A 27,980-nucleotide genomic window follows, 5' to 3' on the forward strand; every position below is an offset into this window, starting at 1 on the left:
TGGAAGGGAAGTAATTTTATACCCCACATATTCTAGGCTGATCAAAACCTTAAATCTTTCTGAGTGTGTCTCAGTCTGTAGCAATAAAAGATTTGTGTACGTGAGATTATACCATCCCTCTGGCAATTCTGCTGTCTGTGCTGGATCAGCCTGTTGCGTGGCAGTGACTCTGCTCTCCGTGCTTAAGTAAGGCTCCACGCTGCAGCACAGTGCTATTCCCAACTGTGGTGCTAGAGATGACGTAAAGATTTCACGTGTTGCTGTAATCATCACCTGTTTAGGCCTTCTTTCCAGACTCTCAATATGCAAGAAAAGAGAGGTCAAAGGCCTAATAAATACTGGACAAGGTCTTTATATATTTATCAAATGGTAATGTATCTCACATTTTAATGAATTACTAAAATTAAGTTAACAGTCCATAGCTGTCATTATAGACTTTTTTTTAAGCTACTTTGAAATAAAATGTTTTAACACATTTGAATTCAAAGAGAACAAACAAAAGCTAGAAGTTGCCAAAACATACACAGGGCTATAGCCATTAGCGTGCCTTAGTGTTGTCATGCTCAAAGCCAAAATTTAGACATTTGCAAATTCAGTGTAAATTATGACAAACACAGTATAGACCTCACGATCTTTACTCAACCACTTCTTCACAGTTACAGGAGTTTCCAGTACTAAAATTCCCCCAGTACCCATAGGCACTTAACACTTTTCCATCTATTGTAGAACAATTCTGAGTGCTAAGCCAAGGGTTGTGAATTCTGGTGGGCAGGATCTCTCTAGCACTTTGGTTAGATCTCTGTTAGCGTTGCGATGCTTAGGTCCCCTTTGTAGAGTTAGCCTTTACTATAAAAGGACTTTTTTTCTGTAAAATTAATGGTAAGAAGGATTGACTGCCTCTGGATGTATAATTCAATTTGAAGAATCTGAAAAATGTTACTGAAAATCACCCCTATTTGCCAAAAGGCTGACAAGCTATTTGCACAAAACCATAGAAAGAATTCTGGGAGATGTCAATAATGAATAGGATAAATGTTCTCCAGCTTGATAACTAAAGGGAGCTTGCTGATAAATTTTAAATGCATTCAGCATGCTGCATTGTGCTCCAGAGTCACTTTATATAGATATTCCTCCTGGATTTATACACAAAGTAGTTCTGAAACAGTGCTACTTCTATTTCAGATTATTTGACATTTTAATGCATGTAAGTGATGTTTGTGTGTATGTAATGTATATATGCCATTTCCTCATAAAATTTTTAGACTTAAAAAAAGTGAGGGGGTTTGGTTTTGACTTTTTCCATGTTTAGATATAAAAAATTCAACATCTTTATGGGGAATAGAAATATTTGGGCTTCATATTCAAACACATTATTTTATGGAACAACATATACTCTACCTCTTCCCATCTCTTCTTCATTCTATTTTCTTCTACCATTATATTTGATATTAGATTTCAGGCATTTGGGTTTCAAGGTCTTTTAAGCTTATATCAATGTGGTTTGGGAATAGGCTTCTAGAAGTACTCAGGTACTTAATACCACATGTAAGAGTTATGTACCTTCATACTTTTAAAAAAACCTATCCCTAAATGTGTATGCTTTGGAGAGTCAGAGATTATTTCAATTATTTCTCTTTATTTAAAGTTAAGCCAAACGAACATTATGAAAATTTTGGTGGAAATAGCAGAAGGTCTGTTGGCAAGTCAATGGTGTAAAGGGATGAGGTAAAACTGTTTTTGACTCTTTCAGCTTGCTCATTTTAGAGGCAAACATAGTAATTTCTCCTTTCTTATGTCTTCTTATTAATTCTTACTACTTTTGCCACTGCTATCAACTCTTGGATCATGTGAGAGCACTCTGCTACTTAGTTTTGCCCATGGACCTAATCTGGTTAGGCAAATATCATAGACCTCTGCTTCAGACTTAGAGGTCTTGGGGTTTAGTCTTCATTAGCCTTCCTCTCTTGATATAGATATACTTCACAACATCCTTCTCAACTGGTCTGAAACCACGCATGCTAAAATACACGCAGCTCTATTTAATTCACTGTATTTGAAAACATTCTTTGCTGATGTACAGCTGATGATCAAATCAAGCTTATAGCCTAAATATTTCAGTGATATGATTTAAAACACCATAATGAGGGGAGGAGGATGGTTGAAGGAAACCTTTTTCTCTGAAAAAAGTGTTGTCATGAACTTGATAAGTAATTTTGTTATCCAATCAATTATGAAAATTGAAGATATGAAAGCATCAGAGTTGAAATGTCTTTGACAAAAATATAGCATTGTTGAACTCCAGTCATACGTCAAAAGCAACAGAAATGCATAAGCAGGGTTCTTCCTTTTAAAGACTAAATGAACAACTAAATAGCTTGCATTAGGCACATCTTCCAGGTCTCTCAGGCAGTTTTCTCCACACACTCAAGCCAAGCAAGGACCTTGTGATGCCAAAAGATTGCCAGGTCTGGGTTTTGCACTTCTAAATTGCAGTCCCCTCCCACACCAATGGCTCTTTCCACTTCCCGTTCTTCTAAACTTCTCATCCCCTTCCTGACCTTTGCAATATAAATAACAAAGTGGTCGGGTGGTTGGTTTTATTAAAGGTTTGGCTGGGACTATTGAATATTGGAACAGTTGGTCCTAGGAGAAAATACTTGGCAGGAAATAGCTATGGTGTTTTAAAGCTTTGGAGCAGTTACCTTACCTTTCTCCTAGCAGCAGGGAGACACAGACAGTAGAAGAAAAGAATGGAATAATAAAATCTTTTATGCCTATATTTCTATAGCTCTTCAGAGCCTTCCTGGCTCCATTGAAACTTCACAGACACAGGTAGTTTTCAAATCTGTCTAGAAACAGATTTAAATGTCAGGCTACTGAAGTTTGTCCATGTAGTTTTCTACTTAATGTCTTAGCTTTTTAGGAGAAGTTTTGAATACAGTAACCTAGAACACTCTGCTCTTACTACTGTGTGCCAAAAGTCACCATCCTCCCACGCTGCAAGCATCTCAGAGGTGCTACAGGTATTTAATTAGCAAAGTGCTTCACAAAAGAAAGGTAAACTTTCACACTATGAGGAAAAACACTGTCCTTCGGGAAGCAGAAGGGACAAGAGATGCATAAATTTTTTAGTGAAGTTCCAGTCAGCTTTACTCACCCTTTTCATATTCTCTGAGGTTTCTACTTAGCACAAGAAAAAAAACCCTTTCTCTCAGTCCACATTCACACTACTGCCTTGATCATAGGAAAACTGAACACCTTCAGTGCACGATAATTAAGTGCACCTGTAATCCAATTAATATTTCATCTGTCTCCACACAAGTAGTGGCTTTGTTCTTAGACCACAGAAACCCTGTTCATTACCCATTTTAGTTACAAAAAACCCCAACACACACAAAACAAGGCAGAAGGAAAACCAGCCCAAACACAACTTGTATAGCTTCTAAAGAAAACTAAAATCCAGCAAAAAATAATGCTAATTTAGGTAACTAAATTAGGAAGTTTACCCAGCAACAATGTTCGAAGTTTCCTCTTCTTCCTTTCTTGCTCTGTGTTACTACTGATGAATTTCTCTTCCCAAACCATCCTGATTGACACTACTGTCTGCTTGTTTTATTTTTAGTGCCTAGTTACAGAAAAACCCTACAAGCAGCTCAAACATTGAAGCAATCAGAGGGGCTCCATGCAGAGCTCTTAAAAATAAATTAATCTAGCTTTTGAATCAAAGATATAGCAGTTCTGGAGTACTGGAAAGCTGGTTTTTCAGCACGAATAACATGCCTGGGCACGTCAACAGTTTTGACCAGGCTTCACTGATACTCAAACATCTGCTGAAACTGCCAGCAGATGCGCTAAGGGCAAAATGGTCACTGACAACCTTACTTTAAGGTATAGAAAGTTCATGCTTTAACTGCCAATTAGGCTTTCCTCTGTCCTTCAGCATAATGACAGACATTTTGCAACCATGAATGCATCAGGGCTTCAGCAGTTCTCCTACTAAACAAAGACTCTTAGAAAACAGGGGCAACACAAGATAAAATAAATATGTATTGCAAATATGAAGGAAAACAGGTTGTGTGGTTTTTTCCTCCCATGTACTCAGTTATGAGCAGGTGAATATTATAATCCAATATATATTATACCAAATGATCTAATTATAATCACTGGGGGGGTTGTTTGTTGTTTTGGTTTGGGTTTTTTTGTTTGTTTGGTTTGTTTTTTTTCTTTTTTGCTGTCAATTACTCTATAACAGCCTTCAAAAATATGATAGCGTCCTTGTAGTGACATTTCCATATTCCATGTTCTCAAACACTTCTACTAAATTAATTATCTGAAAATATCAGACGCTGCCAGTTCTGAGGGATGACACTGAGTCCAAGCAGGAAGCTGCTCACAGGGTTTCTGAAGTCCCCAGGCTCACCGTACAGCAGCACAGGAGGAACTACAGGCGTGTATTTGAAACCTGTTCCTCTGTGCAGCATTGGTACAGTTTGAGCACAGTCCAAAGGAATGGAGAAATAGCATTCAGCTTTTCCTCACGCAAGCAGACCGAATGTCCAGTTTCCCACCCCCCTATGGCTTTTCCCCACAGAGCATGTGTAGTAATGGGTGTATCAATTCCAGATTTCTTAAGGACACAGAGGCAGATTAGAAAATGAGGATAGATGTGGTGAAAGAGAGGCCTCCTGTTTACTACACACAGAAATGCTTCCATATTATAATTTTGAATAATTAGTGCATAAAATAAAAAAAAAAAATTGTAGCGGAGACATTCTTCCCCCCACATCCAAGTGAACATGCTATTGTATTCTCTCCAGTGGCGCATATTCAGCTGTTTGTACACGTATTTCACACACTGTATTAGTAAATCATCACTCAATAGCAGGATGTTAATAAACCAATGTCTGTTTGTCTACAAGGTGGGAAACTGGACATTGGTAATGATGCGTAGAAGATACACCTCAACAACTGGCTTTCCTCCTTCTCTCCGATAGTCAACATGTATTTTTCAGGGAGAAGTTTGGAATTCTTTTAAACTAGAAATATTCTAACTTCCTTAAATTAAACTTAGCAAGTAACAGAATCTTTTCCTGACTACAGTAAAACTGAAGATTAAGAAAGTATTTGAAGTCTTCATAAGTAAAGAAAATTCTAATGTAGAATCATGAATCCTTTACTGAAGTAGCCTATGATTCCATCCTCTCCTTTTGTGTGAGCATACTGCAACTACAGAAGACTACTTAACTCACAGTGAATATATATTTGAATGGTGATGTTCAAAGAGAAACGAAATATTAGAACACTGGGTTCAGTCTTTAAAGTAAAACTCTGGTTCTTAGGAGTTTGAATCTTTCTTCTGCCTAATTCAGAGCACTCTTACAGGACTGCTTTAGCCTCCGGTTTATAAAATTTTCTGGATTAGATTACAATTTCTGTTCCTCATTGAATTTGTCAGCTTTCCCTGTATCAAAGAGTAAAAATGAACAGCTCCATTTTTGCTGCACAAATAGTTCACAGAAGTATTTTGCCCAGGTTTATCTGGTGTAGCAATTGCTGTATAACATGGTAACCTCTTTTATTACTGTATAACTGGAAGACCTTCATACCCTGATTTAAATGTGTTATGAGAGTCTGTATGAAAAAAAAATACTGAAGGGCATAACATTCCTGAAAAAGAGACTGTTTAACTGTAGTACTCAATTTGAAGTATTCAAAATAAATGATCACAGCAAAACGTTGAACTTTGAGAAAGATTAATCTCCTTTTGATTCACACTTCCATAGATGTTTGAGGCTTTTCCATGAAGATGTTTCAGTTTTCATGTTACATTCTGACTTAAGGGAATGCTTTGAATGGTTTTTCCAGCTAGTCCACAAAGAGTGTTAGGGCTTGACTTGGTGTTTTGGGAGACTCATTGATACGTAATTCCACCTACACAAGAAATACAATAAAATTATCCCTAGTAAAATAAAACTGAGGTGGCTGTTTTTATAGTCTGGCAATTTCTTAACACATTACCACAGAAATTTCTCTATTACATGTGATCCATAGGCTTCAAGGCCAGAAATGTTGGGTCTTATTATCTAGTCTTATTTCCTGTATAATACAAATTGCAGGCTGACAGCTAGTACATGAGAGACCTCATCTTTAAGCAGTTTAATGGGTAAGAACTTAGGAAATGTATTTTTAGAAATTCTGAAGCCTGCTCTTCTGACTTGGGTCTCAAGAGTATGCCAACTAGGTAGAGAAGTATAGGCACATTCTTCCCTCCCAAGGTGGGTAATTAGCATGACCTAGATATATGTACATTTCTGAGAGTTATATGTACTTATTAAAAGCTATATAGCCAATATACAGATCTTCTAGGTGTCTGAAAAGCAAAATATTAGTTACACTTTTGTATTACTTTTATAGCAGCTCAATAAATGCAGAACTTTCAAAATCCTGTTTCTTTAACAAGGCTATCCATTTCAGGGACAACACAAGGCGTAACTCTCATCTATTTTAGAACAATGAATAAATATCAAATACATGTGGTTTCCTGGAAGAGAGAATAAATGGCACATAATAGTGATTTATGGATGCAGACACAGCAGTCATTTTTATTACCTATTTGTCATTATAGAAAACTTGAAATAGTGGCATTTCTGAGAGGTAAACTCATGAAGTATAGCAGAACTGAATGGTCTCAGGGCATTTTTATTCATCTGTGTATGTGCCTATGTCCTCAATGGAGCTACATGTACGTACGTTAAACGTATATATACTATTAAAATTGTTGAGGAATTTGTCCTTTAGAATTGTGAATGACTTACTGTGTTTTCTCTATGTGTTCAGTGCTTCTCAATAATTTTGATAGAAATACAGGAATATATCCTTTTCACAGTAGTCTAAAAAGCTCCCTCCTTTGCTCTGAGGGGGTAAGTAGCAGTAGACGAACAGTGGGACTCAGGTGGCTTTATGTAATGTTGAGAGTATAGATTTTGCATAAATCTTTTCCTCTGTCTAATACAGGATGTATGGATATGTATGAACATACCAATCCTATACAGTTAAATAAGTTGTCAAGAATCATATAAAATTACCAGTTTCCATGTTTACCTTTGTTGCTTCGATCTTACACTTACATACTTTTAAATGATGCTTTTCTGAAGTCTAAATTTTCTTCAAAACTTTATAATACAGTTACAGTCATGGACAGTATCCTTATTTGAATAATTTATTGCAGATAACTATAGGGCTGAAAAGTCTGCTAAGGACACCAAAAAAATCAGTTCATGACTGACACAGACACAGCTGTATCTACATGTGTTTGAAGGTTCATAGTGATGAAAGCACCTTGAGGTATACATGCAAAATTCATAGTTTGCACAAGTATTCAGGTGAAATGAGAGCACTAGTTCAGTACTTGTAGCACAATGATCTGGGGGTGTTCAGGTATACGAAGATTAAATTAAAATAGAATAAGAATTTTTTGAACTCTTGCCTCATCTTTGTGATGATGTAAACATATACCAGTATTACAGTTCAATGTAATTACACCCAAATAACTCTTCTAAATTGAAAACTATGTAACAACTAGTCAGCAGTTGCAGTTAATAGAAATAATATCAAATATCCATTTAAACAACATGTCATTCATAGCGAAAACAGCATTGTCAAAGAGGCATGTGGCTCTAAAACTAATTTACACTTTGTTTTGCACAGGTTCAATAGTAAAAGCACAGCACTAAGTATCTCATATGCATGCAAACATAGTTTTCAAAAACGATGTGCCTGTAACTGAGCTTGGTGGTTTCTTTGAAGATTTCTAATAGACTTTGCAAATACTAAGCGTAGTACCTTGTAAGACCAAGTTGTTAAGCAGAGCCATTAACTGAGAAATTCAAAGGACCAGCTTGTATTATCAGCAAAATGTCTGCAATGCCCCTTTTCTCAGATGGAAAGAATTTATCTAGCACCTTTTTGATATAACCCAAGCTCTTCCTAATAAAGATATTCAGGTTCAATGAAGTGGGAAAACAGGTAAATTATTTCTAATTTTTAATCCTAGAGAGAGATGTTACTGTTGGGTGGGAGTAGGGTCACGTCATTACCAATGCAGCTGGCATCAGGAATCAATCTCTTAGGGTTTTCAGCTAACAGTTGTGCTTCAGAAGCAGAATATTAATGGTCACAGGAAGATATTCAGCCTCCTTTCCTTTGGATGGATACTCTTTCAGAAAATGGGATAACAGTGGCTCATGATATGAAATGCAGGACAGACCTGTTAACTAAGGGTAACTCCAGTGAAAAATTTACAGACTTATACTCACTTATTGCTGAATTTTGCTGTCTGGGAAGTCTCTTCTCTGTCTGAAGAATGTGCAAAGGCAGATGAAAGGGATTAGACCCAGCTGCTTTTATTGCCTCCCACCCTGATATAATGAAGCTACTCAAATAAATGCTGTGATGCCAACAGCATCAGGTGTGGCCTATCACTGTCTCTGATAGTCTTATTATCCAAGGTTGCCTCCGTATAGCTTTAGAGAAGGTGCTAGTGAATCCGTCCAGATATTTCCCTTCTTTAAGAAACAAATGTCTACTTTCAGCAGGCAACAGAATGTCCCAGAATCTCTAAATTACATTAGCAAGTTACAAAAACATGCTTTAAATTAAATGGTGTACTGATCAGAAAATTAGTGTAAGTGGGTACCAACAGAAAAAAAAAACCCAACCAAAACACAGCTGTTGTAAGTGGGGAAAAAAATTACTTCTTTCACTACAGTAAATGAATTCAATAAAGAGATTAAATCACTTTCCTTTCCTCCTAAGCCTGGAAAAAAAATATGGATTACAGGTAGGTATGTATGAAAACTATTAAAAGAATGGTAAAAGTGGAATTTCATAGTGAAGTCCATGGTCCATCGTCAAGGCTCAATTCCTATGAAAGTTTTCTCCTTTGTGCTCCTGGATTTCCCAGTTCATTGCACAGATCCACTGTTCTACTGAAACTTAATTGTTCTGGGTGGTCTCTGAAGTGAAGATAGAAAGCTACCTTCAAGCAATTAAGAATAACAGGGTTATAGAAGGCTTTGAATATCAGGAAAGACACATATTACTAGTATGAGTGCACATTATATTGTTTAATTAAAAGATTTTAAAGGAGACTGGATAATTAAATTTTTTGTTGTTTCTAAGTAGCTTGGCATATTATTACAGGCATAGAAAATTGCTGTAAAGAGTAGGTTAAAAATCTTGTACGCAGTGTTCTTACTCCTACAAGAACAATCAGTTCTGACCAGACTATTTAAATGTCTCTTTCAACTCTTTTGCGGGAAGTCATTCTTGATACCAAGATATCATTATGATGTGCATTTAGAGAGCATAGTCCACATTTGCACTTATATCAGTACAATTTTAGGGCGGTTTTCTTAAGAGTTCTTCACTTTCATTAAATTTAGTGGCTTTAGAGATTGCAAAAAAGTTTACTCCTGAATTTAGTTAGCTTGCATGTAGACAAATCTTAGAGATATTTGAAAATACTCCTCCCTAGGGCTCTGATTTCTTTCCACTTAACTGGTGAAACTCCACTGAGCATGACTCTGATTGGATTAATATTAAAGTCTGTTAAGGCTTCTGCTATAAGTGAGATGTACAATAATCTCCAATTACTTATGGTTTTCCATGAAATAATAGAAATTAGTCTGTTGGACTGATTTGTTTAGCTGCTCTTGTAGATTTCAAGGGCTGAATTTTATCCTAGGAAAATCTTAGGTGTAGTGCTAGAGTGAAGCTGTAATCTTCAGTGTCACTCAACAATGTATTTGGCTCAGTAATGTCATCAGATATTAAAAAAAGGTGTAAAGGAGAAGGTTCCAGGATATTCTACAGGCTATCAAGGAATACACCTCTCTGAAATCTCTGTTTCATTGGAAATGCCAATGAAATTTGTATGAAACTATCATGGAATGTAATTGTGCCAAAAATATGCAGATCACTGCAGCTTTTAATTCTCGTTTGCTATTTTTATATACATAAAAATAAATGTTCCCTTTAAGGAAGAAATACCTAGTTTTCCTATTTCTTCATTGCTTACCTGCTCAAGATTTTTTTTTTTTTACCTCTTCAGAGTGACGGCCTTACTGTTTCCCATCCTCAATAGATCCCCACCTACTTTTTGACCTGAAATTTGTATCCTCTATTTTGAAAGAGCTTTAATATTATTTTGAAAGGGTCTCAATCAGCATACCCATCTTCTGGAGAAATCAATGCTCAGAAGTGGAGCCTAGTGTGGAAGAAGCCAAAACCTTAAATGTGTACTATCTCACATGACAACACTTTCTGGACCCAGCAGAAATCTACATTTTTTTAAATATAACATTTTTTTTTTTACATAAAATCCCTTCTAGTTCCACATTTATTTTCTTTCCTCTGAAACCACAGGAGACCTATGACATATATACATATGTATATATTACACATGATAATTCTGAGTGACATCAGAATTATTCAGAATATGATAATTAATGTTATTTTGGTGGTGGAGAGGAGCTAGAACACACGGCATGGATTGGACATTATCACGTAGTGACTTATGTCAGAAAAATACCATTTTTTAAATAAGTGTGTTCCCCTTTCTTCAAATAGTTTTCTTGATATTTATGACAGGTCCTTACAATCTCATACTGTTGATTAGGAATCAGCTACCTCAGATATAATTTTGCACATATGTGTCTCAAGACAGAATTCCTGATGTTGACGGATTTCTTCTGAGCCAGGTACTTTAGACAGAAAACGTCTTCAACAGTCATGTTCTGCTGCATTTTTCTCCTTAGGGAACATTAATTGATCACATTTCAGCATAAAGATGAATCTGCAGCTCCAAATGCCATGTTCTAGGCTTGCTAGGTGTCACTCACTGAAGTGCAAGTAAATTATTTGCTTCAATGCACCACAACTTTTAAATACATAAAGATATCACCCTTCTGATTAAAACATTTAATGCATAGTTCATTGTGATGTTGAACAGAAATTTGAACAGATTAACCATAAAAATATAAAGATAGTATAAATGTTTATTGAAACACATGTGTAGGAATAGGTGCATGGGTTTCACACAAGAACTTAATTGCAATATTTTTTGTGACCATCAGCCACTACTTAACTATATTTATGAGGCTCTTTTGAAAAAAAAAAGTCACTATAGCACAGATATGATATTTAGTTACTGCTCTTTGGGGCACTTTGAAGAGCTTTATGTTTAAATTTCCTTAATTTCTTTGAAAAGATAATTCTCCTTAAAAAAAAAATAATCAGGTACATTTCATATAGAATATTTTTAAAACTGTTGTGTTGATTATTTTGTAGATTATACAAGACTGTCAGAATTTTTGGGCCATGCTAAATGGTGACTAAATTTTTAAACATTATTGATTTGTTCTTTCTTATCAGTAGAAGCAACTAAGAGATTGAGTGGGGAAACATAGGTTACCCATTCTTCTTCTGTAATGTCACTTAGAAATAATTTCAGTTACCTGAGCTTGGCAACCTCATTCTGTGTAAAACTCCTAAATTAACCCAGTCCAATTCTAGCAGTGAGTCCTTCAAATAAGCTGCCATCACCTAGGATATACAACTATGTGAACAGGTACAGAGAGTCAAGAAAGCCCTCTGCTCATGTTTTGCGCTTGCCAGGCAAAAGCCAGCTGCAGTTGAGAAGGCAAGTAACTGAGTCCATGTCAACCAGGCACTGAGCCACCAATAAGCTGTGCTGGAGCTCAGGGCTGTTCCCAAGCATTTGGACAGCTTCTGGACTATTGATGGCTCAGGCCAAGGAAGGCTGGAGGATGCGTGGCTTTCAGACCTCTTTTGAAGCAGCACACACAAAAGCAGATGAGAATAGGCTTTTCAACATCCCCAGGAGGTCCGCAGAGTGTAAGAGGCCAAAACTATTTTAGTTCTTTGAAAACAGAGCAAAAATGGAAGTCATCGCAGTAAGATGAACTTGTGGTCGCATTGAGGTTAATGACTGAATTCCACATAATGTGATGTCAGGGGAGGTTACTAGCACAAGGTGATATTTGTGTTTCTTGACACATGCACTACTAAATTACTTAGCTATAACATACCATTTTAATGGTCATGATTGTTTAAAGATTTATTTAAATTACTTTTATTTTTCAGTACCCTATTTTTTATTTTGATTGATAATTAACAAAATTCTGCTCTTACAAATACCCAGTGGCAACACTTTGGTTTTACAGATATTGTATGATAGCTTGTGCAACATAAAACTTGCCCTCTTTGGGCAGGGAATTTGACATATATATCAATTGACATTCTGAAATCTTTCTTCAGCATTTATACACATTATAGCAAATAGCAGCACATCAAAAAACTGTAATCTAATAGAATAAATTGCAGTTGTACAATCAGTCTTTTGGTAGAAACACAGTGCTCAGCTAGATATCATTTAATAGTTTGTTATGGACCTGAGTGACACATGTACGATTTAAAGCTGTATATAATCTCTAAAGTAATAGGATAGGAGTATGAACATAGTCTTTAGGTAGAGAATGAGTAACATATATCGTCAAAAGTCAGTTATTTACATGGAAATAAACTATAGGTAAAAATATGTATACGCTTAAGAGAACTACAATATAAAAAGGAAGTAATACATGTCACTATGTTATAGTAACTAAATTATAAATCCCTTTCATTGCTCATCAAAAGAAAACAAAAAGGAGAGTATTTTTTTTTTTTAATAAAGAAATGGAGTGTTTTACATTAGTTGCCATGTAATCTTAGTTGTATTACTATTCATCACAAAATAGTTCTGCATGGGAAATCTGAGAGGTACTAACTTTTGACAAGGTAAGGACTATAGGTGTAAACAGTAGTTGTATTAGATCACCTATAATAGTTGGAGAAAGCAGACAAAATTTGTTTGAGCACAAATCTGTTTGGGCACAAATTTGTTCCGGCCAAACAAATACTTTTTCATGTCTATTATGAACAGCAGACTTCAAGGTTTGCTTTAAATTCAAACAATTGCTCTGAGTAGCATATTCAAGTGATCTAATGAAAACATGAACCCCATTTTACAAACCTTGCCTTGCCCGTATCTTTTCACCACCACAGCTGCGACAACTCTACTGCTAAAGTTGTGTACAGGCAGGTGATTTCCAGGGGAAAAATAGGAATTCCTAAGTATTTCAGAAAATAAATGAATGCCAGTACAACTAAAAGCTTGAGGTTCTTCCCAGAGTTAGGCTTAACATCTACAAGGAGTAATGGATCAGGAAACAAGTTTTGTATAGCACTAAAGTTATGAGACAAACTTCTACTTAGGCTCTCAGCTTTATGTTATATCCTGCTTTATGACAGCTGGTTTTGTAAATAGATTGAGTTATACGTCCTCGAGTACTGACAGATATCTCAGCACTGTGACATCTTCTGAGCTTTGCTTTTGCCTTTCTGTAAGGGTGTCTTTGTTAATATTGATAAAGCTTCAACACAGTCTTTGTGGGGAAATTATCCAGAGTATCCCAATTTATGTTTACAACTAAATGACAAATAGCAGGTGCGTCCAGTGAGATCGTACTGGATTTTGTATTGCTTGTCTGCTTGGAAAGGCTGCCTCACCCCTCCTTCTTCTGCCAACACCAGGTCCCTGCCCTGTCAACATCCTAGCCTAATTCTGAAGGTACATTCTCTTTTGTTTCCTTTTCCAGTATCCTAAAGGCTATGTACACAATTAAAGAAGATGGTGGTGCTTCAGCCATTTATAGTCTTCAAGGCAAGTTACATAGTAAAGCTTCTTAAAAGTTTTTTATTGCTTACATTTCCAAAATAAGATTAATTCATGATATAATCACTCAGCATTTTGCAATCTCTTTTGCTACTGACCTTACCTACCTCTAAAGGAATTGAACTTATAATGAAAGATTGAAGTAAATGAATTCAATGCTGAGCTCCTCTTTTGTCCCTTTGTTCCTTTACATCGCACTCCTACTTTGTTATATTTTCATGTGTTATGAATGTGCGTTATCACAACTGTTTCAAGGTCACATGTTTTAGTAGCAGATATTAGAGTAGTTTCAGGACAGACGATAAAATGATGCCATTTTCCCGATTGAGGATATGGTTCAATATTGAGGGATATTTTCTGTTACAAGCAACTGGAGTTTGTATACATATAAACCCTTTCCATCCATTTAAACAAATATACACTGTTATATTTGCAGAAGAAATATTGTTATTATCAAAACATAGTAAAGTAATCAGTATTCCCATATAAATTGGATAAATCTAATAAAAAGTTAAAATGTGAAAAGAAAAGCGTTGTCAAATGATTAGATGACTGGTGACTGGTGTTTAAATTATGTCACATGGCACATTCATTAAAATTAATGTAGCTAATATAACCAAGGTCATTTTTTGCGACTATAGTTGTTAATTCTTTTAAAATTAAAGTATAAATGTCTAACTATTGCATAATACTTGCAAAGTCTTTGTTTTGCTTTAATCTGCTTTCCAGATCATATTGATTCCATCAATCATAATACATATTCATAATATTTATGTTTTCATCCTTTTATACAAGAAATCCTTCACTGTTGTACATACTACATTATGTATAGAAAAAGAATGCCTTAATATTAATAAAAATTATCTATAATGTCAAGGTCGAGTTACCATAAAATGTCATTTTAAGGTAACTCCACCCAAGACATCTACCATTAAGGAATAAGATAGGAATAATAAGTAATAGGGAAGTCATACATACAAGGTATTGTTAAGAAAAACACAAGGATCAGCATCCAACAAAAAACCCAAACCTATAAAACAAAGAAGTCAGTAGACCATTTTTCATTGTACTTGCTTAAAACTTTTCCAAAGCAAGAAGTTTTACAGCTCCAGAAGACACATAACAGTATCCCACCTATAACCAGGTACACAGTCTCTCCAGAGAGTCTGATATGAAGAGGAATGAGACACTACAGGTTTGTAATTACAGTCTTTGCATCACATGAACTTTCTAGGTGTGGAAACACTAAATCAGCCAAGACACCAAGGAACCCAGAAGGTTGTTTCTAATTTAACTGTTTAGCAAAGTACGACCATGCGGGTTGGCTTTCTGATTTAGACCAAGAGTAGGCACACCCTGACAAATGCTTAAGATGAACTGAACTGTATTATTCATCATATGTAACACAGATTTAATGGGTTTTAATGACCATCTTCTTATAATAAAAATATATTTATGTGATGTCTGTGAACAAGTATCGTCATAGCAAAACCTGGTGTTTATTTATACAGGAAAAGTCTTGACCCTACTGCATGTGTTCCCTCCAGGAGAAAGAAAGTAAACATGGCTGGTATCCTTTACATAAAAAACCAAAAAGATTTAAAAAATCTGGAAAAAACCCCACACTTCTCTTTGGCTTTCATTCTTCCTCATTCCTTTGTCCAATTCTTGTCTCATGTACAATCAAAGTGATTAACATACAAGGAAAATCTCAGGGCAAATGTGATCAGCTGATAGCAGAGACTTGCTAAGTCAGTGCTATTCAGATTTAAAACTTACATCAAGCTGTGGACTGGCCCTGGACAGATTATCTCCAGAGAGTCTCTGTCGAACAAGATCATGCCTTTTGCTGTGCCTGGTGGTTTAGACTACAATTCTTTGAGAACAGAAAAATGCATACCTCAGAATGTGGCTGTTATTTCATCCTGAATGCTTTCTATAACTGTAGCCTCCTTTATCACTGCCAAAGCTTTACATCTCTCACAGAACCAGGAGACAAACTTTAGAAAAGGTCAGCCTGTACTTTAGGATACTTCCCCTTACCTTGATGTCCATGAAATATTTACTTTAAAAATATACCTACCTCATTTAATCAGTGCAAAAAGATTTACATTTATTTTCATTACTTATACATACATTAAAGTATACTGATGGCATTAAAAAAATAAAGAAAATCATGTAATACCTTTACTTTTACCTATGGATTTGGTGAAATGGTTCCATGAAGAAAGCATTTCCAGACAAAAAGAGAATAAAGAAGAGGAGAGAAACAACAGTAAGAGTCATGAGTATATGTAAATGCAATAGTATCTGAACATGAAGAGACAAAGTATAAGGTAAGTGTCTGGAGACAAATGGAGATGCAATCAGTGTCATATTAGGGATTTAGTTTATTTTTTTCCAGTCATGTACATGCAGAGAAACACAGAAATAACCCATGCTCAGATAAGAAAGAGTGACACAAAAGTAACATGGACAATGGCTTAAGAAGAAGAAAATCACCAAATTTGTTAGGTTGCAAAATTGTACTCTCAGCATTCCAGAAGCCAGGAGCAGGTGCTTTCTGCACATTTCCAATCAGCCATGCATTAATGTAAATGGACTCTTCAATGTGTACAATGTGACAAGCTGAGTATCTTCTTTCAGGAGCTATCTGAAGAATGCTCTTGTGCTTCGTTTATCTTTTAGAGAATCACCCGTAATTGTATTTTTTGATAAATACATAAAATTTTCTTAATCACCTTCTTATTTCTCTCACCTCTTTTCAGTTATTATATTGTGAGAGGGGGACTTGAGGAGGCAGGAAGGACAAAAGCTTACGGAGCAAACAAACAAACAAAAAAAAAATGAAATAAGAAAAGATGTGACTAAAACCACGTGTTTATTTGCAGCCAAAGACAGCTTTCAAGCATTTGCCCATCGTTTGCAGGGATGGATTCAAAGCAGCTACAGAACAAGAAGAAACAATGAAAGCAGAGTGGAAAAGGAACAGAGCCCATACCTTGGTCGCCCATCATCAGGTGCGCCAGACCTTGAAGGGAAACAAGAGCACAGTCAGCAATGAACAAGGGAGCACGGGAAGGTGGTGTTGTCACAGTGACAAAAATGTTTTGTGACAGGCATCTGTTTCCTATGAGATGTCTGTATCACAGAGGGAAATCAAAGAGCATTTTTCAACCACTGGTTGGAATGCTTTGGGCTATGAGTAACAGAACTGCAATTCAAACACTGGGTGCTGCTTTATTCTGTATTTCTTCTGTGCAGGAGTTGGGATGACAGAAAATAATAAAATGCTTTCAAATCCAACCAATTCCTTTAATATTCCATCTGTCTTTATTGCGTTTTGATTATATTGCTTTGAACACTTTGCTGGGAGGACTTCCTGTCCTCTACTTCTGAAATGATGTTAAAAACCTGGAGAAGTGTAAACCTGAAAAATGGGCTGGGTCTGATCTTTTTCCCCTCATAAAAATGAGCATTTCAGGTAATTAAATAAAATTTCTTCGTCACATTGAGATGATAATGCAAGGGATGTCTCCTTATTTGTGTGAAACGTGAGAGTAGAATGAATTTTTTCCAGAGAAGACACATTATTACATATGCAATATAAAATACATAGCAATAAAGAAAATGTGACAGCTTCTGAAGCTACTTCATAAATCTGTGATGAATAGATTTTGCTTTATATTTGTATTGTGAGATGAAATCCAATCATACCAGTATAGGTCTAGTGACATTTCAAAACAGATATCCATAATGATGATCACTCAACCAGAACCAAATTTCATTACTCTTTAACCAAAAATATTCAGCTTTTTTAATTCATGATAATAAAATGATACACATTATTCTGAGAATAACGTGATGTAGGGAGAACATTTTTCTAGAAATATGAAGGTTTTTCACATTTTATGTCTGGTTTAAAAAACAGGTTTATTCTTGTTGAACTTGGCTGGTTTAGGATCCATTTTAGAAGTTAGTAATTGCTCATGTGTTAAATGTGCTCCTCTTCTCCAACAACTATAAAAAGAGATAAATTATTTTCTTATTTGCAATTAATTAAAATTAATTCACACAAAGAAGGTGTGCAATAAAATATCCTGCTCTTTATTGGAAAGCAGACTTCCTAGAGAGTTCCTGTGATTTCTAATTCACAAAGAAAATTAGGTGCACAAATGACTCATAGTACTTGGGGGGACTTCAAAGAAGATATTCCCGTCTGCAGTCAGTCTTAAAGTATTCATATCTTATCAGTTCCAGATCTCAAGTGATGTCCCAAACAGACTAACAACGGTTTTGCTGAATTAGCGCTTTTTAACATCACCCTTTTTAGATGTGTAGTTAAACTGAAGGGCCTGATGTGCCCCATCTCTTGTGCAATAGATTCTGTTTCAAAATGCAGCGCCTTGCTGCTGGTGGGATCACCTGGGGTTTACAGCAATGTAGATGAAAGCAGAGCATGATCCTTAAGGGATGCCTGCTTAAGCATTGCTTGGGAAACATCACACAGCTGTGCTGCAGTTAGCAGCTTGTGAAAGAGAGTAGAAATGTTTCCATGCGTGTTCTTTCTCTATAAGTGTTGCTGCAACTAAGAGAGGCTGAAAACACAAAGTATGAAGACCCACGGTCAAGCTCCATCCTCTTAATTCTGAATGTCCCTGCATGGTTTTCTGGAAGTATTTGTCTCTTCATGCAGTTATTGAACTTGTCTTTTGGCACGTTAATTGTTGTATTTTAGCTTATCATTTGGATTTTAACTTGTCGTGTTGGCAACTACAGTAAGAAATCTGAGACTTTTGACTTGGCCTTAACTGTATTCTATGGAGGGAAGGTGAAACTAGTGTAACATTACAACATCTTTTTCCTTAATAAAATGGTGACTTTTCAGCAGCTACTTTACGTGAGCTCTTTCAGCTCTTAGGAGGTAAGAAGCAAATCGCTGTCATGTCTCCTAGGGGAATGCAAAGAAGGTAATGTCTTACTAGCTTGCATTTAAATATGATCTTTATAGCTATAAGGACCTAAACAAAAGGCTTAGCTTCAGGAGATTACCACTACTTGATAGCTATTATTTTTGCTAAAATGGTATGTGAGATTGGTCAGTTGTAAATACATGATTCTTATATAATTTGAAAAAAAAAAAGTAAATGGCAGAAGTGCCTCTTGAAAATATCATAGAAACCACTTGAATTTTAAGAGTCACTTACAGCGCTGTTCAACTAAAAAAGGAAGTCAAGTGAATGCAAAAAAAACCCTCACTGCTCAAACCAAACATCTATCAATTAAAAAATGTAGTACTAGTCCTCAAGACACTGTATTTTGTTTGCCTCTGTATGTTACTTTATCTGTGAAGCAGGAAGGTTACTTATACTTACTTGCTAAAAGCACATAATGATACCTACCTTATTTTATACTTTCGCAATCTATGGATGAAGGCTATGGAAGAGTGAAGAATAACTATTACTGTACCTGTGCAATCCACAGAGTGGTTTAAAATGATACAGATAAATCTACCATGATAGCAATCACTGCTAGATTTTCAAAATGACAGTCTGCTTATAACAGAGAATACCACAATGGATAGTCACAGAAGGTTCCAGCCTTCACTAGCCGTGTACAGGTATTCCATACATTGAAAATATTCATTTGTGCACCATTAACTTCATAAGCAGAATGATAAAAGCCTTTTCTTTGTGAATTAGGAATTCAAGATTTAGTAGGACTGTCTCCTGTGTGATCCACTCTATCTTTATACTGAACTTGGCTCCAAGAGGAGAGAGGTAAGGGGCAAAGGATGGGATAGTGGAAGCAGATATGAAGATAGGATATTTTAAAAATTTGGTGTGTGAGTTCCATGCAGAGCACAGGCCAAAACAAAATTTAAACATGGTAAACCTGCAGTAAACATGTTTCAACCCTAGCACAATATAGTAAAAGGAATAAAATGAAGTCTTTTCGTACCAGCAATATATATAAATTTAACTCTGTGAATATGAAATCCTTCTGTTTTCTTATGTAGCCTAACTTATAGAGATGCTCAGATATCTCAGAAATCAAAGCAGAAAAAATATAGCCTGGTTTCAAGATTGTCCTTTGGATGCACATTCTATGCTTCCGTTCTTCACATATACATCCTTTGTAACTTTAATGTATGCATAAGTATCCAGACCTGTATTGGAATAAATTTAAGGTTGAAGTTTTATGAATTAGATTCAGGTGAAGTCTGGATTAACAGTTACCCAGGCTTTATCTTGTACTGCTGTGCATAAATGAATATGTGAAATGAAATTGAACCTCCTTATCTATTTATACTGATCCTAATTCACATTTGAGGCTCGTGTTAACACCAGTAAGAATTTTGTGCACAGATCAAATATAAGATTAGGTTTTTATTTCTAGGCTTTTATGTTTTTCAGTTAGAATTCCTATCCCAGCGTTGTTGAATAGATTTTTATTTCGCAATGAAAAGGAAATTGTATTGATATGTATGTGTGTGAATGCACACAATTAAAGCATCAGAATTGTTTAAATTTTCTTTCTCCTACTGGTAACGTATATTTTAATAAAATTGCACAGCATTGTGTATGTGCTACATCTGAGCACCTCTCTTCGCCCTTGTATACAGTAGCATAGAGAAACGCAGAATGGATACTTCCAGGCATTTTTAATAAGATGCCACTTAACAGGCAGGCAGTGGCCCACGGTGACTTGAATCCTGAATTAACTCAGGTCCCACAGTGGCTTACTGCAGGTCCTGGGTCTGAGCCGTGCCAGGGCAGTCACTTTGCATGAGTTAGCTTACAAAGTCCCTGATTAAAAAATAGTTTTAAAAGTATTGGAAAAAAATGAAATAAAAGGTATTGCTCAGTTTAGATAGATAGATAAACTCATTTTTCAAATAGTAATTGTTTATCCAGTATGCAAAGGTTCAGGCCAGAGAGACTTTTAAAAGCACTTGTACAGTAAAAAAAAAAAGTGTACCTGCACCTTTTGGCTTACAAGCAAAAAGAAAGTATTGATTCCCAGCAATAACTGATCTGTGAAGCATATTCTGTACCTTTAGAACTATGAAATATATGCACGCAACATGTTTTACCAGCTAATAGGCATACTTACCAATTTTCAGGCTAGACGGCATTGTGCTTTAGTTTCCACTGCCCTGTGCCATACTTTCTTTAAAGGGACTTAATTACATACCAACATTATCATTAAAATCGTACGCTGCTGCTTTCACAATGTTGAAAAGGCAGAGTGCATTATGTTGAAAAGTTAGACAGAAAAACTTTTCCTAAAACTTCGTGCTGTAAAGGATAATACAGTAAGCAAGATTTGTAGTATTAAAGAGAAAAGCGCTTTCCATTTTCCTAAGCAATTAAAATATAGGTATTTAACATGCATTACATTCTTATGAGGAGGATTTATGCTCCATACTAATGAAACAAAGAGTTTCTTGAACTGTTTTTCATACAGAACATGAGAAGAAATCAGTCTTTCTGCAAATCTCCTGAATGATTTTGAAGGGTGATATCAGTCATATGAGTATAAATCCGATTGTTTAAGAGGGAATATTCTGGAATGACACCAATAAGGCCAAGATTAAAATGGAACTTTGCTTGTGTTCTGTATGGAAAAAGAAATCACACTTATCTAATAAACTTGTATACCTTTATGGCTAAAAAAGTGCAACTTACCGTACCAAATGATATGCGTACTTTTATAACATTAAGCAGAAGGGAAAAAACCACTAAACAGAAGGGAAAAACAAGAGCTTAGGAAAATAAGGTAGAAAGCACCCACCTTCCACATAGTTGTCTTCTGTAAGCACATAACAGGGAAGGAGAGAAAAGGAAAACATTCATTAAGCAGCATGCAGACTGGAACTTGCCATTGCATGTCTTCATCATGCAAGGCATCAAACAACATGCAAGTGCTCCATTGCTACAATCCAGAGGGAAAAACAAAAGCACCAGGGAAGCAGTGTTTCTTCTATGTAACAAAATTTATGTGATATGAAATAAAACAATACTGTTTCCAAAGTGCAAAAATTGCAGAGGATTTACTGCAGCTCTTTCTAAGTTCAATTATTATTAGTCATTAATCAGAGGATCTTCTTGTAAGACTTTTATAACTATATATTTTAAAGCCATCAGTCATTTGTGGTAGGGATTCTAAGTTAATTTACTTCCATTTAATTCCCATTCTGAATTTTCCTCAATGAACTGTATAAAGTAGGCTATTTTAAACAGATAGAATGAGATAAGTTAAGTTTTAGAATATGCTGTGAAGGTGTTACCCCAGGCAGCACAGCTGATCTGCACTCATTACCAAGGCATTTGCTCTGGTCATTTGGTCAGATCTCCGAATCCAGTGTGGAACAACTGTCACCTAAACTGGGTGGAATAACTTAGAATCGTAGGATCACGTCTCTCAGCATTTGTCAGCATCAGCAACTTGCACATCTTAAAAAAATCAATCCATTCTCTGCCTAGTACAGCTCGCAAAGGCCACAGCAATCTCAGGCATGGGTTCTGCCCCCGGGTTAGATCAAAGGGCATTTTGCCCAAGTAAAGGCTGCTGTCAACAAGCAACAATTTGGCCTTTTATCCCCAGCCCAACATCAATATGGGGCACAGGAAAGAAGGTTCCCCCGAAGCCTACAGAGTGAGAGGGGACTAGGAATTGAGCCTCAGGTGATGAAGTAGACAGAATTTAAAGCTAAGAAAGGGGCTCAGTGTCCTAGTACTCATGCTATTGTCTATAGTCCTCAGCTCCTCCACCAGGCAGGTGATTTTGGGAGACATGTCTCTGTTGCCCATTATTATTTTGACTGAGGAGAGGATAGAAGAGAGTACAAAGATATCTCGGGGGAGAGAGAAAATGGGAAAGGTAAAATAACAAAGGAAAACCAACACAGAAGTCAAGGAGATGGACGGTGCGAAACCAACAAAGAAATGGGGAAGGGTGACAACAGAGCAGTCTGACTGCTTGGGAGATCTCTTCCTGCAGTTTGTGCTGTTTCCACCAACACTCGCTGAAGAACGAGCACTCAGAAGAAATTGCAAATTTAAGGCCAATCCTGTCATTGCAGGTGATTTCTCAGAGAGTCTTCCTATAGGAAAATACCTTTTCATGTGGCCATTAAGAAATGTGATCTAAACTAATTTGAATATATTGTAAACCAGGAGTCAATAAAATGAGTTACACAGAACTGGGCTCAATGAGAACTCTTAAGCACAGCAATTTCCTGCCAGAATGTGTCACTTTTCATAATGAAAAGCCTTTATAAGTTGATGCCACAAAACACTGAAAAATCTCATCATAACTAGACAGTATTCCAATAAATAATTTGAAAAGTTTGCCACTTTAGAAATAATAACTATAAACAATGAATACTAAGGGTTTAAGTGTCTGGTTTTTGTTGTAATACTCACAGGTCAGACCACATAAAATTATTTGACTTAAGGTATTACAAATCACCTTTTCCATGCACACACTTTGAATTTAACCTCTAAAGTCTCACTGCCTGAAATGTTAGTTTTTTATGAAGGTGCAAAGGGTACATACTGTTTCATGCATTTAGGAAAGTAAGAGGCTGAAAAGAAAAAAAATATTAAAAGCAGTGTGCCTGTTGTGAGTAAATACCTGAAGATCAACAAATTGAATAAAGTTCACTGAGAAAATGAAAAGCACCCAATTTCACAAGATCAAGATATTATGTTCTATACGCAGTGCAAATTGCAGTGATATTTGGGCTATTTGAAATAGCTGCTTATAGTTAAACTTCTCTGGAAGACCCTTCTTCCTTTAACTGCATACAGTAATTTCCTTTCTTTAAGTACAAAGCCGCCTAAACTTACTGGAAAATAAATTAGCTATTTCAGTTGTAGTGTAACTTCAGGCTCCTTCACCTCGTCCTGGTTACCGCAGCACTGGTGTATTGCAATACCGATATCGCAATGCCATCCTTTTTGGTGTCCATACTCAGCTTAATGCGATTGCTTAAAACCAACATGTGAACTTGCTAAAGGGCCAGTTCTGTTGGTCGTGATGTCAGAGTCAAAGGGAGAGTTCTGAAAATGACATCACAGGCAGCATCAGATGATTAAACTCATCTGGTTACAAGGTTTAGCATATTTTGGTTTATATCATGGGCCCTATTCTTAGCAGTGATTGGTATGTCTTTTTTGATGACTCTGTCACTGGAAAGATTTACACTAGCTGAGAAGCTTCCCCTAACTGTCTGATTGATTAAACTTTTAAGTGATACTAAATTAAACTGTCAAAACATTTTGAATTAGATAAAATTGAAAGTGTTGAATTCCTGCTCTGTGAATAAAACAATGTATATAGCCAAACCCCTATATACTAGTAAACAGCAATGAAAATTCATTCCTCCATATGCTTTTGTCATGGTAAGTTAAACCATCTTAAACAGTTTTGCAGTCTAAGAGAAAAATTAGTTCAGCTTCTTTATGGTACTTTACAAGGTATTTACATTAGATCAGTGTTGAGCACTATTATTTATTTAAAGTGGGGTTTTTTTGTGATGGCTGATATATTTCCATATCACTAACATTTTGTTTGACTTTCCTGACTCCCATTTTCTTGGCAAGGCCTATTCTTCTATGCAGAGACTAAGAAGCCAGAAGACCCAAATTCTAGCTTTGCTTTTTATTAATTTTGCTTACTCCAGCAACTCTTAAAAACAAAAGAAGGGGGGAAACTCTTTGAAAGCCATGTATATTATCAATGTCTTTATTTTGCAGTTGGAGGGAACAAAATTTTCCTCATTTGTATCAGGAGTAAATGTATTTCTGTCATTACAGTTGCACTGGTATAAGATTCATTTACCTGGAGGAGAGTAGAGCCGTATTACACATTTCTGTCACTGCTGATGATTTAGTCACCTGTAGTCTGAATTTAGCCACATTTACATCCATCCACCCTGGGGGACCTTATTGTCTACTGAGTAGCTCTGTTACCATCAATGGAACCTGAGACTTTCAAGACCCCAAATGCCATCTCCTAGCTTCTGTTGGCATTGGCACAGAAGGACTCTTAGCCTTTTCTGAGCCAGCTGATCATACTGAAGATTTTCACCAAGGCACAGCCCAGGTGTGAGACAAGGGGCTAAAAGGGACTGTCAATGCAACAGCAGAGGAGGAGAACTGTCTTACAGCCTCCACGAGCAACCGGATGACTGGCCAGACAGGTAACTTTCTCTTCATCATTCTGACTTCTAGTAGATGTGAAAAGTCCTCTGTTTTCATGTTGCACTGAACTGCTCACTTGAAGAACTAGACAGGTCTTCATTCACTGCAGACACTTGTTTCCTAGACCTTATGCCATCCCCACCAATAGCAATACTAAATTGCACTGCTAATTTCTGTGTCTACAACCTAATTCTGTTGGCCAAATTCTGCTCTCAGCACTACTGGTGTAATCTGTTGATTGTACGTATCGAGCCAAATATTCAGTTGATTTAAATCTGATGTGACACAGTTGAAATCTGTAGAACTATACAACTTACACAGGCTGTGAATCTGGCTTGTTATCCTCAGATGAATTGTCTCAGGCTGTCTCTACTGAGCTGAGAGCAGAATCTGCTCCACCCTTTTTGCAGCAAAAGTCCAACCAATTCTAATTATTTTAGCATATTACTGTGATTCAGTGATATAAAAATGGGAATCATGTTTTTATAGGATATTTTTATTAATTTGAGAATCATGTTAATATTTGGTGATGTTTCATGGAAACCTTGATTTTTTTAAAAAAATAAGTGACTGCTTATATACATTTTTTCTTCTGCTAGAATATTTATACCTTAACCCCACACAGAGCACAATATTTGTCCTGACAATTATATAAGAACAGTATTTTCATGAAAAACAGATGAAATAGTACATTAGTATTTTGAAATTACAGAAATAGTACTCCAGAAATAATGTAATAAGAAATAGCATATTAGAAGTGGCATTTTTATAGGTTTTATTTCCTTATAAAAATTATAGTTCAAAATCACATTTGGCAACAATGAAGGGTATAATATACCACAGACATAGTTTATGAAATTTCATAAGATATTCAATAGTATGAGTAGTGGGGAAGTAGCCTGAAATAAAGCTTATTTTTATGCAGATGCCTTGCAATAAAAATGATGGCCACAAATTTAAGATGTGGTATTTTAAAGATGAAAAATGCATAGGTATACTTCTCTATAAATTTATCTACTTAAAAATACTGTAATGGAAAGTGTCATTTCAAGAGGTAGCTTTTTCTGTGGGACTGAACCCACCATCTCTTGGATAGTGTAACCTGTTCCATCAGTTTCTCAAATTGTAGAGAAATTTATTTAACATGTGAATCAAAAGAAAATATTTGGAAAGGATATGAAAACATGAAGTATGTTGTAAAGTATGTTGCAAAGCATGAACAGTCATAGTCTCAGTAATGATGAAATAAAGCAATACATTGAAAATCTGTGGCTATTAGCATTGGTCTTCTCAAGTGCTGTATATCTGACAAATTCCATTAGGATTATTTGCACTTCTTTGAAATGTACTTTTGAAAACCACTGTAAATATTGATTGTAATCATTGACTGTAATTATGAATAATTAGAAATGTATTATAAAGATACCTAGTACAGAACTCTGATTCTGTTGCAGCCTTCTTGCTTGAATATTGAGTAAATAGGGAAGCAGCATTTCCTACAGCTGGGCCTTGTGGAACAAAATTTGGGATTCATTCACAAAATCTGCAAATCCACCAGAATCTAGGGAAGAGGGCCCAGGAGTTCCTACACTTCCCCATGGCCCCATTAGGTCTGAAATCAATGTACAGCCTCTTCCAGATTCCACACAGCTTTGGGTGGACCCATTCAGAGGACTTCCCAGTGCAGTGGGCAGAAATATAATATAACAGGGACTCAATTGATTTTTTTGGTGGGAGATATTTCAGAATAACAGGAGTTTGGTTCTGTTCTAGATCCATTTTCTAGCAACATCTCTGTGAAGATCCCTTCTTTTCTGGAAGCACAGGACAACAAATGACCTGTCTTGACAAAAAACGAGGATGAGGCTTTCCGCCAACTGAGGATCGTTAGGGCACAATTAGATATTTCTGCCAGTTTTGTACAAGACAAAGCCATCAGCCCAAATTCAGTACACCTCTGTAAATTCTACTAACATCCATGAATTTACTCTAGTTGAGGCCCCCTTTTCTAGGCAGTGCCATGTATCCCAAGTGCACTGAGAATGAAATGACAAGATAATTTTAGTTAAGCTACTGTAGATGAGCTCCTAGTGTGAAGCAGCAACTAAAGGGGGCATTGCAAATCTTGAATGCACAGGCAAAGAAATAAGAAACAAAACTAGAAAATGGCATTACTTTTTGTGGCATAACTAAAACCATTACTGTTTTTAGTTCCAGTGCTCATATACTTAAAGTAAAAGATGAAAGAGGTTTCAGAAGAAAACTTTTCCCACAGTCATTCATGGCATTAAAAACCTAAGAAAACTCAGCAATCATGTCTTACAACAAAAGCCCTAAGATGCTCAAGCTATTGAATATATCAAAGACAAGACTAAGAGGTGTCTTGAACACAGTCCGTAGCTGTCAATGTCCAGAGAAAGATTCTTGATACCTGGAAGTCCTTTCAACCAGACAAATGCTGGGATCGAGAGTCAGAAAAGTCAAACTGAAAATAAGATGAAAATTTTCAATAAAGATAAAATAAGCATTGGGAATACTGGGAAATTCTTCACTGAAGTCTTAAGACAGAGCCTTTGTCTAACAGAAATTGTATATCAATCATTGCTTTTGGGCTGCATTGTAGGAGGAAGACAGTCTGCCTTTTGCCATTTAGGAGGTCAGGTTAATATTTTCATAGCAGTACATTCTGGCCATAACTTGTGTGACTATGAATTTTCTCTAGTCAAATGAGAACAGAAACCAAGCATAAACAGCAGCAAATACTTTGACACCCTGTTAAACACAAAAATGTCCAAACAAATTTTTTTCTCAGAACCAATCTCTGCATGATTTGCACAAAATGCTCACTGAGAAATATTTCCCATGAAGAATTCAGATATAATGGGTGAAAAAAAATCATTCAGACAAATCACTGTTATTGTTCCCAGTCGGAAAATATGCCCCCCCCCCTTTACTTCTACACACTGTAATAT

The 27,980-nt window shown here is 36.1% G+C and overlaps 1 protein-coding gene across 1 annotated transcript in view; it reads right to left on the reverse strand.

The window, feature by feature from the left end:
• The window catches only part of NRXN1 (neurexin 1), a 745,532-nt gene that overhangs the window by 629,643 nt on the left and 87,909 nt on the right, over positions 1-27,980 (reverse strand). The window contains exons 2-4 of the mRNA XM_009648206.2: positions 21,593-21,610; positions 16,797-16,826; positions 15,981-15,992 (exon numbers count right to left, since the gene is read on the reverse strand). Of these exons, the coding sequence (XP_009646501.1) occupies positions 15,981-15,992; positions 16,797-16,812 (28 nt within the window). The 5' untranslated portion in view covers positions 16,813-16,826; positions 21,593-21,610. The remainder of the gene's footprint in view (positions 1-15,980; positions 15,993-16,796; positions 16,827-21,592; positions 21,611-27,980) is intronic.

This window comes from Egretta garzetta, unplaced genomic scaffold (assembly GCF_000687185.1).
Source record: "Egretta garzetta isolate BGI_Z169 unplaced genomic scaffold, ASM68718v1 scaffold11, whole genome shotgun sequence".
In the NCBI taxonomy this organism is placed as follows: Eukaryota; Metazoa; Chordata; class Aves; order Pelecaniformes; family Ardeidae; genus Egretta; species Egretta garzetta.